The sequence below is a fragment of the Motacilla alba genome, chromosome 10 (genome assembly GCF_015832195.1).
Source record: "Motacilla alba alba isolate MOTALB_02 chromosome 10, Motacilla_alba_V1.0_pri, whole genome shotgun sequence".
In the NCBI taxonomy this organism is placed as follows: domain Eukaryota; kingdom Metazoa; phylum Chordata; class Aves; order Passeriformes; family Motacillidae; genus Motacilla; species Motacilla alba.
Genome location: NC_052025.1, coordinates 5468663 through 5482473, shown reverse-complemented (window position 1 = coordinate 5482473; position 13811 = coordinate 5468663). Strand labels below are relative to the sequence as shown.

Genomic DNA, 13811 nt, shown 5'->3' with positions numbered 1-13811 from the left:
TTTTATTTCTGAGGAATACAGCAGAACAAAAGAACTCTCCATGAAAACTTCCCCACTCCCACAGTAAATTCTTAGTATATATGCAAGATACCAATTCAGGACCAAATTCTAAGCTCAAATACTCTCAGGTGGAGCCTATAGCATAGACGGATGACTACATATATCCCAGAACAGGATGTTATGTGAAATATCTCTGTTGTAGTAGAGATGATGATATATTATATTATTGATATTTACCAATATTGCAGATGGGACGTGCCTTGGCTTGTCTGGCCCTGAGTCTGAACTGTGGTGTTTCACCCCAGAGACACTACTGGCTAGCTGGGTGTTGCAGCTGGGTGCCTGGGGACAAGTCAGGCATGCCGGGGCTCTGGTGGCACCGGGATGGAGTTTCCTTCCGTGGAGGGTTCGTTCCTCAGGTTCCCTCTGATGGAGAAGCTTTAAAGCAGTGGTGAAGGAAAGGAGTCAGTTCTGATGGAGGGTTTTAATCCAGAGCTTTTATTCTGGCCTGCAGGCCTCTGAATTTAGCAACAGCTCCAATAGAACTCCCAACTGCTTGGTTTGCTTGCCCTTTTACCTGGGGGAGAGGGGGAGGGAAGGGGTAGGGAGCCACCAACCAGGTACAGGAGGGGATGCCTCAAAGGACAAAGACACCTAGATGGCCAAATCCCCCCCGGGGCATAGGGGACATCTTTTGAATTTGCCCAATCACTCGATGCCCTTCTGGAATTCCAGGACTGACAGACAGTGCTCGGCAGGGGTCAGGGTGGGAAAGCATGGGTGATTGACACACCTGGGAGGGAATTTCAGGGGAGAAACCCGGAGTTCTGAGGCAAACCCTGAAATCATACTGCACCACTATATTAAATAGAAATTTCTAATATACAGTGCTAAATCACAAGCTCCTGTTCTGCACTGATTGAACCCATTATAAGCATGCCTGTAGGATTTATATTAGCTACCATCTAAAGTACTCTGATCTGAGGAAGGGTGGGAGCAAGAGGTGAGGCTCTGCTTCCAAATCAAGTGATTTGTACTGAAGAAATCTTACCAAAAAAGCTAACCAAAAAGGAAAAACATACCCAGAGCTCCTATTCCAGTTTTCCTCTGCACTCAACATGTGCACCTCACTGCAAGCCACTGAAAACTACCCTTGTTTACTGTAAGCAAAGCTTTTGAGATCTGAGTGCTGAGAGTTGCATTTAGTGATCAATTATTTTTCAATAGGCAAAGAGGCTGCATTACAAACATGCTTATACTGGTCCCCATGCATCATCACATATGTGATAAGTGCTATGCATTATGACTCCCTAACAGATAAAATCATCCTTACTTAAGTACTTATCTTGGCAGCTAGAGATAAAAACACTTAAAGGCTACCACATTTTCCGTGGGCATGGCAACTAAAACAAAGAAATGAGCACATTTTTGCACAGAATTACACTGCTCAAAGATGCAGTGAATGGCTGTCAACCCACAAATGAAAAAAGAAAGAAAACTCCATTATTATCTTGCAAAGGAACAAGGCATAAAGTCAGTAATAGCAGTGCTAAAGTGAAAGTAGACAACCAAAAGCATTTTATTTTACCATATTTAAATTTGATCTTGTTAATGTATTGTTTCCTTACTTTGAAAGACTAAATATACTGCTCACATAATCCACACAGAGGTAAGAATTGACTGTTTTGGTTAAACTCTGGTTTATACTGCTTGGAGAAGGCCAAGTGATGCAGGTACAAGGGGAAAGTGAGAAGACAAATCTAATTGAGGTTTCTTACTCATTGTTTGTGTGTAAGGATGGGTGGGGCACAAAACGAGGATTAAATGTATGCATTGGCTAGAAAAGACAATTAAATTAAAGACAATTAAAGCTGCAGTCAAACTGCTGCTTTAATGTATTGTCTTCATTATACATTGTAGCAGAGGGTGCACAGTAAACAAAAGGACCCTTTGGTTAATGTAAAGCACGCTAACATGACCACCTTTTTAAAAGCTGCCTTAAACTAGTAATTCTTAGATGCACATCAAGGTTTGTATGTTGTATGAAGCAAATTTAATTTCCCAGTTGATTTTTTCTCTATTTGTATTTGCTTGTTCAAAAATTATATAAATTTCTAATTATAATTTTTATAAAAATATTATATATAAATTTAAATTTATAAACATAATAATAAATTTATTTAAAATTTAGAAATATAAATTTATTAACATGTAAATTTATATAAATTTTTATACAGGTTATATATAATGCAACCTGTAAAGTATATGATGGGAATGTTACTTACCTAATAGATCAAATATTACAAGTTTGAAGGATGGGGGTGTGTGAGGAAGATCTATGGTTTTGTGTCAAAGTAACATCTGCAGCCATTTAATTCACAGTTTGGTATCAATGACCTAATGCTGCTTCTAGCTACACAGCTAGAAATGCAAACTAATTCCATAGAGTGTAATCCAAGTAGTTTCTGATGCTGTGAAGAATTGGGTCTTGCATGCTCTGAATTTCCCCCCTCCTTGTGTAAAAAGGTTGAAAAAGAACAATAGGGTAAAGAATGACGTTTTGCGAAGGAGATTAGTGACCACCAAGACATCTTTGATATGAATATTTAAAGTATCTCATCTGAAAATCCATACAGAACTGTCAGTTTCTAAAGTATTCCTTCATGAAAGAGTACAGTACCACATATAATGGACTGAGGTAGATGCTTTACATGTCTGCACAAAGGTCACACGACAGGCAAAACCAGTGGCAAAATTGCGTTTCTCACATTAAGGTAAGAGAAAGGGTCTAAAACTCCTAATATGCAATGGTTATCACAGTTCCTTAGACTACAAAATCCCACTTTTATGCTGGTGGACTTTATTTGCTCTATTTGAAAAGGAACTGTGTGGTATTGCAAATTGCTGAGTGTGAGAACTGTTATTCTGCATTGCCCGGTAAAGCTGTTACACCACATCTGTACTTTTATTGCCACTTAAACATTACAGTCATAGAGTAGGAAATTCAGTAACAAGCTAAATTTGAGGCCATGTAGCTAGTTCTTAAAAAAATGCTGGCACAAGCCTCAGGCCGTGCATCTTACAGAACATTGGATGACAGGCTGGACATGAGCTGGCAATCAGTGCACGCAGCCCAGAAAGCCGGAGGGTCCTGGGCTGCAGGGAAAGGGAGGATTCTGCCCCTCCTGCAGAGCTGCCTCCTGCTCTGGAGGCCCAGCACAGGAAGGACCAGGAGCTGCTGGAGTGAGTCCAGAGGAGGCCACCAAGTTGACCAGGGGGGTGGAGCAGCTCTACTGTGAGGAAGGGCTGAGAGAATTTTGGGGATTGTTCAGCCAGAAGACAAGCTTCAGGGTGACCTAACTCTGGCCTTCCAGTACCCGAAGGGAACCTACAGGAAAGATTGGGCATGACTATATGTCAGAGCATGAAGTGATAGAGGACAAGTGGGAACGGGTTCAGATTGAAAGAGAGCACGTTTAGATTAGCTATTAGAATATTCTTTACTGTAAGGGTGGTGAAGCACTGTCACATGTTGCCTAGAGAAGCTGTGGATGCCCCATCCCTCGAAGTGTTCAAGGCCAGGTTCGATGGGGCCTGTTCCAGTGGAAGGGGCTGGAAGCGGACGCTCTTCGAGGTCCTTCCACCCCACTCGGAGCACTCCCGAGCCCCGGAGGCCGCTGTCTGCCGGGCCGGGCCGGGCCGGGCCGCGCCGCTCGCCGCTGCCCTGGGGCGGCCGGCTGCCCGCAAAGCCCGGCGTGGGGAGCGGCGCGGAGCGGACGGGACAGAGGGCGGCTGCCCGCAAAGCCCGGCGCGGCCGCGCGCGGCGCGGAGCGGGAGGCCGTCCTTAAGATGGCTGTTGTGCGCGGGACGCCGCCGCTGTAGCGCCGCGAGGAGCCGCCCGCCCGCCCCGCTGCGCCGCGCCCGCCATGGAGTGCCCGCACCTCGGCTCCAGCGTCTGCATCGCGCCCGACTCGGCCAAGTTCCCGCAGGGCTCGCCCTCCTCCTGGTGCTGCAGCGGTGAGTGCGGCCTGCGCTGCGCGGCCCTCCCGGCCCGAGGTGGCCCGGCCGTTCCTTTGTCCTCGCTGCCCGGCGGCGGGAGGGCGCCCCGCGGGCGGGGGAGGGCTCGGGGGCGCGGGGGAGGGCGGCTGCCCCGGCCCCCACCCGCCGGGGCCGCCCCGCGGGACCCTCCGAAGGGGGCTGCGCCATCCAGCCGCCGCCGCGCCCGCGGGGGAGCCGCGTGCCGAGGCGGGAGCGGGGGCTGCTCTCCGACCCCCGGCCCTGCCCCGGGCTACCAGCGCAGCGCTGTCCGGCCCGGCCTGGGCAGCGGACTTTGTCCCGGCGGGGCCGGCGTCCGACGCCGCGGAGCTCTGCGGGGCCGCGCTCCGCGCTCCTTTTGTCTGCCGGAGGAGCTGCGTGCTCGGTTCTGTCCCGGGACCGCGGAGGGGAGAGGAGCCGCTGGCAACTGCGGGGTCAGTGTGTTCTTCAAACTGGTCTGAGATTACTTTCCTTTTTTTTTTTTTTTTTTTTTTTCTTTTTTTTTTTTTTTTTTTTGGAAGGACTTTAGAGAGTGTAATTTTAATAAGACTGTTGCGGCTTAAGGCGTCGCTTGGGACCCCCTTCAGGCCATGGAGCATCTCAGTGAAGCTGGTCTGTGGGGGTTTGGGAGTCACGCTCACCTGCCTATGAGTCGGTACGAGTGAAGAGGTCGTCTTTTTTTTTAGTATTTTGCTCATTGATTTTAATAACGCAAATATCCTGTCATCACTATTGTCCCTCACATGATCTTGTTTGTTCAGGGACATTCCCTTTAAACGTGCCGTGTGCCAGGTGTTTTAAATTTGGCTTTCTGCTCAGGTAGCCCCCGATGCTTGCTGTGGTTGTGTGTTTGCTGTAGTTGCGTTCAGCTGAGCTCTGTGCGAAAGCGGACGCAGCTATATCGGTTTCACGTGGGAAGTAGGCCCTGCTTAGAGTAGTAGCGGGACTTGTGCCTGTGGGCACTGGAGAGAAAGAGAGAAAGCCTCCTTTGGGAATGACCGACCAGGGAGCACTGAAGGGCTGGATGTGTTTTAAGGTGCTCCTTTCTTTTTTAAAGGAAAGATGGTTCTCCTTTGTCTCGTAGTGTCAGTGCCTTGGTGTGGGAAGGCTGCTGCTTACTTAACTTGTTCCCTGATTGCAGTTTCCGGGAGCCAAGGTGTGGTAGTATTTCTGCTTCCTTTTGCAAAACCAGTTATTTTTCTCTGTAATGCTTTTGATTTAGAGGGTGTACGCTTTACAGTGGAGTCATGTGGAGAAATGATTAGAAGGAAAGGAGAAGTACAGGAAAAATGGTTGTCCCTAATGGTTTTTTTACAAAAACAAACAAATTATTGACAAGAAGTTTAACTCTCTAAGTACATCTGTTATCTTCAGAATATCAAGGGTAAGCAAAGTTGTCAACAAGAAGCATGTGGCAGTAGGGAACCACCCTTCAGAGAACGTAGATAAAAGTGCCAAAACTAAAATGATATTCTGAGGTATTAATATAACTTCAGAGCTTAAAATAATAGCCAATTTATGGCTACCCTCCTATGCATTCTGCTTCTCAGCAAAGAAGATCAGCACTTAAAACAAATTCTTCTTTGTTGTTCAGAGGAGTTTCTCCCAAACCAGCATTTACAGGGAGAGCCAACTGCTAGGCAATCGCCAGAGTTATTTTACAGCACTGAGGCAGGAGGAAGGTACGAGGGCTTTTTGGGAACTCAATAATGATGGCACCGTATCTAAGGGAGTTTTTTGTTTGTAATGCTTTTTAAGAAAATAAAGATAAGTTGCACAGTACTTGCATAGATAACTGTAGAAGTCTTAACAAGTGTCTAGAGAAAAAAGCTAGGTACATTGAATTTAAAGCAGTCCAGTGAAAAAACAGCAGGCTCTTGTTAATTTAAAGCAAATGAAATTGTGAGTTTTTTAAAAATACCTGTTGCATTTCTACTAGTATAGTAAAGCTGTAGTGCCTCAGTTCTCACTTCCAGCTAGTAGTATGTGATTATTGCTACATTAACTGCTTAATACTATGTAGAGTACTGTCTTCTTCTTGTTTGTACTTGTTTTAGTGACTTTTTTTTTTAAAGATTCGTAATACTGGTTTATGTGAAGTCACACTAGATACTATGTCTCATTTGCTGGGTTTGATGTAACTTTGTAATAGGAAATTAAACAGACAATGCTGTGTGTAAATTATTACCTTGTCAAACCTTGTCAAAATTTAATGCATTTTCTATTACTTTTGATGCTGTTTTCTAAGATTGTCTGGTTTTAGTTCCATTTGGTGGTGGTAGTGTCCCAGTTGTAGAAAAATATTTGGAAGGCAGTTTTCTGCAGTCTGTAATTACAGGCATCTCTCATCAAGTATGTTGACTTAAACTAACTCAGAACTTGTCAGTCCTGTTTGTAATTGTTGCTGACCTTTCCAGAAAAGGATAGTGATCCAGGAAACTTTCTGGCAGCCACCTGATGTGCCAGTGATAGCAAAATGTTGCAGAATAGGTTGGAGAGTGAGTTTTAGCTCAGACTGCCAGTGGCTATTTCTGTCATTATCTGGGGTTCTGGAGGTTTGTGGAGCTGTAGTTGCCATGCTGAGTCATGTACACTGGTTAGGTAGCTTTTCCTTGTCTCTCCACAAAAACTCTATAGATTGCAACAGTAACTTCACAAGGTAAGGTGGAGGCACTTTTAAATATTGTAACTTGATCTTGAATGTTGTGTGACTGTGTAGCAGAATGTTGCATTTGGTGCTGTCTTTGGAAGCCAGCCTTACTGCAGGTAGCGAGTTGGTTAGAGCAGTGTGTGCAGCTTGAGCTGCTCTCCAATGGCCTAAATAAGTTTCTCTTGAAAGCTTCCTGCCAGAGTTGCTTTGGAGGTCTTGTGATGAAGGAAGATTCTTAAAAAAGCACTGGGAGGAAGCATTGCCAGCACGGGTGTGATCCAAATATCAACGGGTTTGGTCTCAGTTAATAAGTAATGCAGTGTGTTCATTTTTAAGTGTCTCTACGTCTTCTGTTACGTTCTTGTTAGGTAGTTTGGAAGTCAGAGAGTTTAAGGCCCTCATTCATAAAGTGGTGTGCTTTCCCCTGGGTATTTAATCCAGTCAGGCCTGGTGTGTACAGTAAGCAGTGCAGAAAGCAGCATGTATTTGCTTTGAGAAGCTTCAAAATTATCAGAAGAGAGTGCAGAATGTTTTTGTTTTGGTTTTTTTTTTTTTTTTTTTTTTTTTTTTTCAGATCTATAGGCAGGTTGTTGTTGTAATCGGGCATTTAGGAGCAGATATATACGCAAAGTAGAAATGGTATAGAAACTGAAAATGGCTTTTAATCAATGCTGTCATGTGAAATAACGTGGGCAGAAATCTGCTAATTCCTGTTGGAGTGCAGTCTTTCCACGCACTTTAATTTCTGAAACTTGTGCTGAAGTTGGAAGCAGAGTAGCTGGAGGCACTGGCACAGTCTGTGTCACAGACTGAAGCTGTTGCATTTGTATGATGTGCCACACCTTCAGCACTGTTGTGCAAATCATGTAATTATGAAAAGTACTCTGGAACAGCTCAGATGTGGTATTTCTCAACAGCTTTTCATAGACTCATTAAACCACAGGGAGCCCTGCCCCGCCTAAGTAAGATTGTAATCTTCTAAGCACACCTGTGGAAGTCTGGAGTGGTTTTCCAACTTTTTTCTGTGTGGTTGAGGATTCATTAATTGTTCTCATTGGGCTCATTGGCTGTTCAGTGTAGAATTTGAAGTTCTATCTTTAGAAGAACAACTGTGGACTGATATTATTGCATCTGCTGAAGTAGAGATTCTGTGATTTTGGGTTTTTTTAAAGAGGAATTGCACTTGTGAAGGATGCTTTTGCTTTTCAGATCACTGTCAGTTGAATACTTTTTTTCCCCCTTAAAGAACATCATTTTGTTGGGTACTGAAGAGCAGTTCTGGCTGTATACTAGTCTTTCCTGCATAAGCTGAATATATGTGCCTGGCATTAGTTTTTTGCATTCTGATTTCTGTTGCATAAGAGTTGTAATTGCACCAATGGTCAGAAACATACGTTGTGGGATTTGGAAATGACACTGGGAATATCAAAGTCAGGAGAGCCAGCACGAGCAAGCTTTTTGAGGCCTCATGGACAGTGATTATGCTGAGTTAACGACTTTCTTTGTGTGTGTTTTAAGTTACTAAAATATTTGGTGAATTCAGTTTGTTCAGAATAACCCCAGATATCCCTGAGTGCTTATTTAGATTTGAGATCAAATGTTTTGGGCTGAGTAGAGCTTCAGGAATATGACTGCACTGGATCAGGGTGCTTTTGATGGGCTTTTTTGTTTGCTGCTGCCCTGCCCACCCCCATCAGATTTGGTTTTCTCAGTTAAATTAGTCTCACTGTTCTGCTTTCACTGGGGTAAGTAATGCCGTTCTGCCACTCTGTGATTTCTGGCTTTGGACCATTGCAGTCAGTGCCAAAACAAATATAGTGTAAAAGCACAGGTACAGACTTTACCCTCTTGGCTTTCCTTTTCATCCCAGCTAATTCTTAGTGTTGCTTCTCCATTTCCATAAGTATTTCTGTCTCTGCCTTTCCAGTTTTATTACTAGAGGTCCTGATTTCTTCTGTCTTTTCATTATTGCTGTAATGTAGGCGGAGGGAAAACTTGCTGAAACTGGAGAGGGGTGGGTAGGACCTTATTCCTAAGAAAACTTCAGTTCTCTGCATGTAAACTCAGGGTGAGATCATGGACAATGTGTGGTCCTAATGGTCTGTATTGTGTGTGTGGGGATTATTAATCACCTTGTATCTGCAAAATTAATTTGGCCTGGAAACTGCCAGATTTATTCTGAAATTTAAATGACAAAATAATTATATTATTAAAATTACCCCTTTTTATTTAGTAACTTTATTTTCAAAGTTGGGTACTCTTTCACCTTTTTATTTCTCTGGGTCGCTGCCATGCAGGAATGCTTGTTAGTAACTCTATAGCTTGTAATATCTCCTTAGATTCCTTCCCTGGCTGTTGTTTCAAGTTAGCTTGTTAGATTTATGTTCTTTCAGACTCAGTCTTGTTTTCCTTTTTTTTTTTTTTGTGTTTTTTTGTGTTTCCCGTTTGAATTGGTTACTGATGTGTGAACTGACCATGGAGTCAGCAGCTACCCTGGCCTGTGAGGTAGAGCACACTGCTTTGGAACCAGTTCTGTTAGAAGATACACATTTATTGAGATAGGATAAAGGTCTTAATTTTGGTCTCATAAGTTAGATGGAAATTTTCTTTTAATTGCAATAAGAAGTGAGTCTTTCAGATCCTTAGTATTTTTTACAAGTCAGTAAATTTAAATTGGTGGTGATTCATATTTTCTAGATTTTCTTTTGAAAATTTTGTTTATACTCTACACAACAATCATAATCTATCACAAAATTTGAACATTAGATTGGGGAAGAGGTGCTTCAGAGGAAAGAAGTAGACATTTAATACATTGCCTTTGAGAAACTAGATCTAATGTTCATGGTGATTTTGAAGATCAACTTTGAAGGGCAGAATTTACTACTGACTGTTGTAAGCATCCAGTGCTTTGAAATGACTTCAAAGTGTGGCAGGTAAGGAGACAGGATTGTCTGACATTGTGGAAGCAGGATGAGACACTCATGTGTGCATGGCAGACTCTTGCTTTACCTCAGATTAGGGTAAATCTTATTATAGGTGGTTTCAATGTAAGCAGGATGATTTTCACCTGCCTTTCCCAAGCTCTTCAGGGTATGCAGGTGTTAAACAATATCTGTGCATTATGCTTTGTTTGTCTGATGGTGTCAAGGTGCTGAGGCTGCTGCACTTAGACTCGCTAAGTTTGGGGTTTTTTGTCACGTGTAGCTGAGGTTGACAGAGTGAAAGTTTCAGACCCAGTGTGTGGAATTAAATTAAGCTTTGAGCCATTTCTTATTTGATCAGTAACGCTCGCTTCGTTTAGTACCCCATTCATGCTTTGCTTTCTGTTTTAACTAACATTCCTTACCTAGGTAAAAAGTGATTAAAAGCCATTAATTAAAATATTCCATGAAGGTTAGAAAGTGCAATTTAATAAAAAATTTGGATCTGAAAACTAGTTAAGGCTGTTCTGATTTATACTTCAGTATTGTTGGAGGAAACAGATTTTATTGTAGAGTGAATTGGAATTGCTTTATGGTGCCCTTGGCATGGGAGTAGTGTAAGATTTTGTCCTTAAAAATTATTTTCCTCGATTATAAAAGGATGTGTTAAATGGTACTTGACATGATGAGTACACCTGGCAGTGTACTCATCTCACCTAGCAGTCTTATCTGGTATGTCAAAGCAATCCTCTGGGGTTACCCCCTTTGGAATATCTTGCATAATTTTGGATCTTGTAAACGTAGTTTGAGATTTCTGTGGCAGATTTAATTACCCAGGTGAATCTAATCCCAATACCCCCAGGCATCCTGGAAGAAAAAGGTGATGGTTCTGGAAGTTGGCCTGCCCACGCGGTGCAAGCAGACAGCTTTTTGCCTGTGAAGCAAGGTGATACCCTCAGGTTTGGGATGGGGGTTGAAGGTCTTTATCAATATCAGACAGGGTTATGGTATAAAATACTGATTTTTCAAGGTAATTCATAGGTGGGAATATGAGCATCTGCTTATCTGTGTCAAAATAGGTGTATTTTCTGTGAGAAACAAAGCTCAGTCTTCAAAATTTTTTAAATTTTAATAGGAGATAAACAGGATAGCACCCGGTGCTGGGGTGTGTGACAAACTGCTAGAAGCACACAGTTAACTATAACAACTCTCCCTATATAATTTCTCATTGCATTGCTCAAATGCTTATTAATGAATATTATATGTATTCAAACATTCCTTTGAGTTTACATGTTCCAAGAATTCTTTATCGTAGTTTGACCCTTGACCTCATCTTCTTAGAGTACCCACCACAATGCAGATGGGATTTTGAGAGGCTTGTATTCTATTTCTTCACGAGGCCCCCTGGCCTGTGGTTTGGCAGTTACTGTTAGCCGAAGGGTCTGTGGTATATTTCCTTGTGCTTTTGGTGTTATTTGTCAGTTTTTTCCAATATTATCATACAGATGTTATAGCTATTTTTACAAGTACTTTCAATCAACATTAGCTATTTCACTGTTGTCAGTCAGCTACAAAAATAAAGGCGTTAGTTATTATTTCACAACTACAATTACTTCTGCAAAAGTTAGTTATAATACACAGTACATAGCCTCTATTTTAATATTTTGCAAAAGCCTAAACTATAATGTATATATTTATTACGTGAAGATATACAATTTACACAGAGGTTAGGGTATTAACCATAAAAGGCTGACAAATTATACTATAGCAAAAGAGATTACAAACTGTACTATATTAAAATAATTTACAAAGGCTAATAATAGTGAAAGACAATAACTACATAGTTATCTATAACATTTTCTCACAATAACCTTAACCTTTTTAATTTTTTGGAGGTTTTATCCTTCAGTTCATGTTTTCATTTGATAATGTTTTCATCCACCATGCATTTCTTTCCTTTTTTTTTTTTTTTTTGCCACAGGGATGTTTTAATGTCACTATGTCACTTTTGCTGGTATTGGGGAAGTAGTAGGAATGTAATAGTGGCAACTAAAACCAGATTATTATTACATTATATAAAGAAAGCAAGAAGACTTCTTTCTCTTTCCCCTGTTTTCCCTCCTATTCCCAGCTTGCATATTTTGACCTGCTATTAATTGCTGACTTACTCAAAATGACATTTCACTGTTGGCTTTGCTGTGTTTTTTCTGGCTGCTGTCTAAAAATGAGCATTTTTGTGTCTTGCTCTAACATAAAGATTTACTAACTTTTTTTTTTTTTTTGTGGATGCTACTGCTGCACTGAGGAACGAAATCTGTTTTTCTATGAAGGCTAAAAGCATTAAATTTTAAAAGATAATGTATTTAAAGGTATTTAAATGTGTATGTATTTAAATGTATTTAAATTTGTATGCTAATTAATTATTAAAGTAGCCAAACAACTAAAAATCTTTTTAGAGTGTAAAGGAGAAATAGAGGCAGTAATTTTTAAAAAAATGCTTTTGGCTGTGTCTGATCATTAAGATCAGACTGCCTTTATTGTTTTCTTTCTGTCAGTCTGTCTTTCCATACTTTTCACTGTGCTTTCAGGTAGGATGTGATTTTTGTGGTGTGTGTAGGAAGATCAGCTGCTGAGCCGTCTGCGTTGTCCGGCACACGTAGCACGATGAAGTTGTCAGGAGTGGCGGTGCTGCAGCCTGGGAGCTCGGTGTCCGTGTGTGACCGGCAGCGCTGATCCTGTGTCTGCCTCGCTCACCCGGAGCAGCGGCACAGCGAGCTCGGTGTCCGTGTGTGACCGGCAGCGCTGATCCTGTGTCTGCCTCGCTCACCCGGAGCAGCGGCACAGCGAGCTCGGTGTCCGTGTGTGACCGGCAGCGCTGATCCTGTGTCTGCCTCGCTCACCCGGAGCAGCGGCACAGCGAGCTCGGTGTCCGTGTGTGACCGGCAGCGCTGATCCTGTGCCTCCCTCGCTCACCCGGAGCGGCGGCACAGCGAGCTCGGTGTCCGTGTGTGACCGGCAGCGCTGATCCTGTGCCTCCCTCGCTCACCCGGAGCAGCGGCACAGCGAGCTCGGTGTCCGTGTGTGACCGGCAGCGCTGATCCTGTGTCTGCCTCGCTCACCCGGAGCAGCGGCACAGCGAGCTCGGTGTCCGTGTGTGACCGGCAGCGCTGATCCTGTGTCTGCCTCGCTCACCCGGAGCAGCGGCACAGCGAGCTCGGTGTCCGTGTGTGACCGGCAGCGCTGATCCTGTGCCTCCCTCGCTCACCCGGAGCGGCGGCACAGCGAGCTCGGTGTCCGTGTGTGACCGGCAGCGCTGATCCTGTGCCTCCCTCGCTCACCCGGAGCAGCGGCACAGCGAGCTCGGTGTCCGTGTGTGACCGGCAGCGCTGATCCTGTGCCTCCCTCGCTCACCCGGAGCGGCGGCACAGCGAGCTCGGTGTCCGTGTGTGACCGGCAGCGCTGATCCTGTGCCTCCCTCGCTCACCCGGAGCAGCGGCACAGCGAGCTCGGGCTGTCTCTGTAGCGCTGCTGCGAGTGACTTGACTTTGGTTTGGCACCTCCTCCCCCGGTTCAGCCACTTCCTGGGGACCTATTCACACTGCTTAGGAGTAGTTTTCCTGACCTCCCTGTCTGCTCTTCCGTCACTGCACTGAGAATACGGGCAACCAAAACCGCCTGCATTTTTGTAACATCCCCGTTTCTCAGTGTGGAATTGTGATTGCATAATGCGAATGCCGAACTGAAGCCGGTGTGGTTGGGTGTGGGGAAGGGAATTTCAGGCCGATGAAACTGAGCACCTTCATCTTCTCTGACACTGTTCAGCGTTAGGAATGTGTTGGGCGCTTCAGCGACCTACCTATTCTGTGAGAAGTTGTGCACCTACCCCTGCTTTGTATTCTCACGCAGGTGTTGTTTAGTAGATCTAAATTATGTATGGTTTTCCACTGTTGATGGGAATGGTTCACTGTAACCATGTGAAATTTCTTCTATGAGGCTCAGCAATGCTTTTATTTAGCACAAGGAGGAGGAAACTACATGTACAGGTATGCATGAGCACAAATAGTAGTTTCACAAACTGTCACTAAATTTACTTGTCTTCTTATTAGAAAGCCAATCTTTTGGATTTTGGCTGAAAGATAAAGACTGGGAAGTAACTTGGGTTTTTTCCCATAGCTGCAAGTGAGGGTTGTTTGTTTGTTTCTTTA

At 43.7% G+C, this 13811-nt stretch overlaps 1 protein-coding gene across 4 annotated transcripts in view; it reads left to right on the top strand.

The window, feature by feature from the left end:
• Positions 1-3381: 3381 nt before the first annotated feature.
• Positions 3382-13811, top strand: part of USP3 (ubiquitin specific peptidase 3) — a 41760-nt gene continuing 31330 nt past the window's right edge. Inside the window, exons 1-2 of one of the 4 annotated variants that reach the window (XM_038147635.1) lie at positions 3882-4017; positions 4557-4704. Coding sequence is in view for 2 of the 4 variants with exons in the window: in XM_038147633.1 (XP_038003561.1) it covers positions 5098-5191 (94 nt within the window). In the remaining 2 variants the exon portion in view is untranslated. Of the gene's footprint in view, positions 4018-4556; positions 4705-4867; positions 5192-5228; positions 5718-13811 lie in introns of those variants that run through there. The other 3 variants (XM_038147634.1, XM_038147633.1, XM_038147637.1) reach the window with 3 other exon arrangements.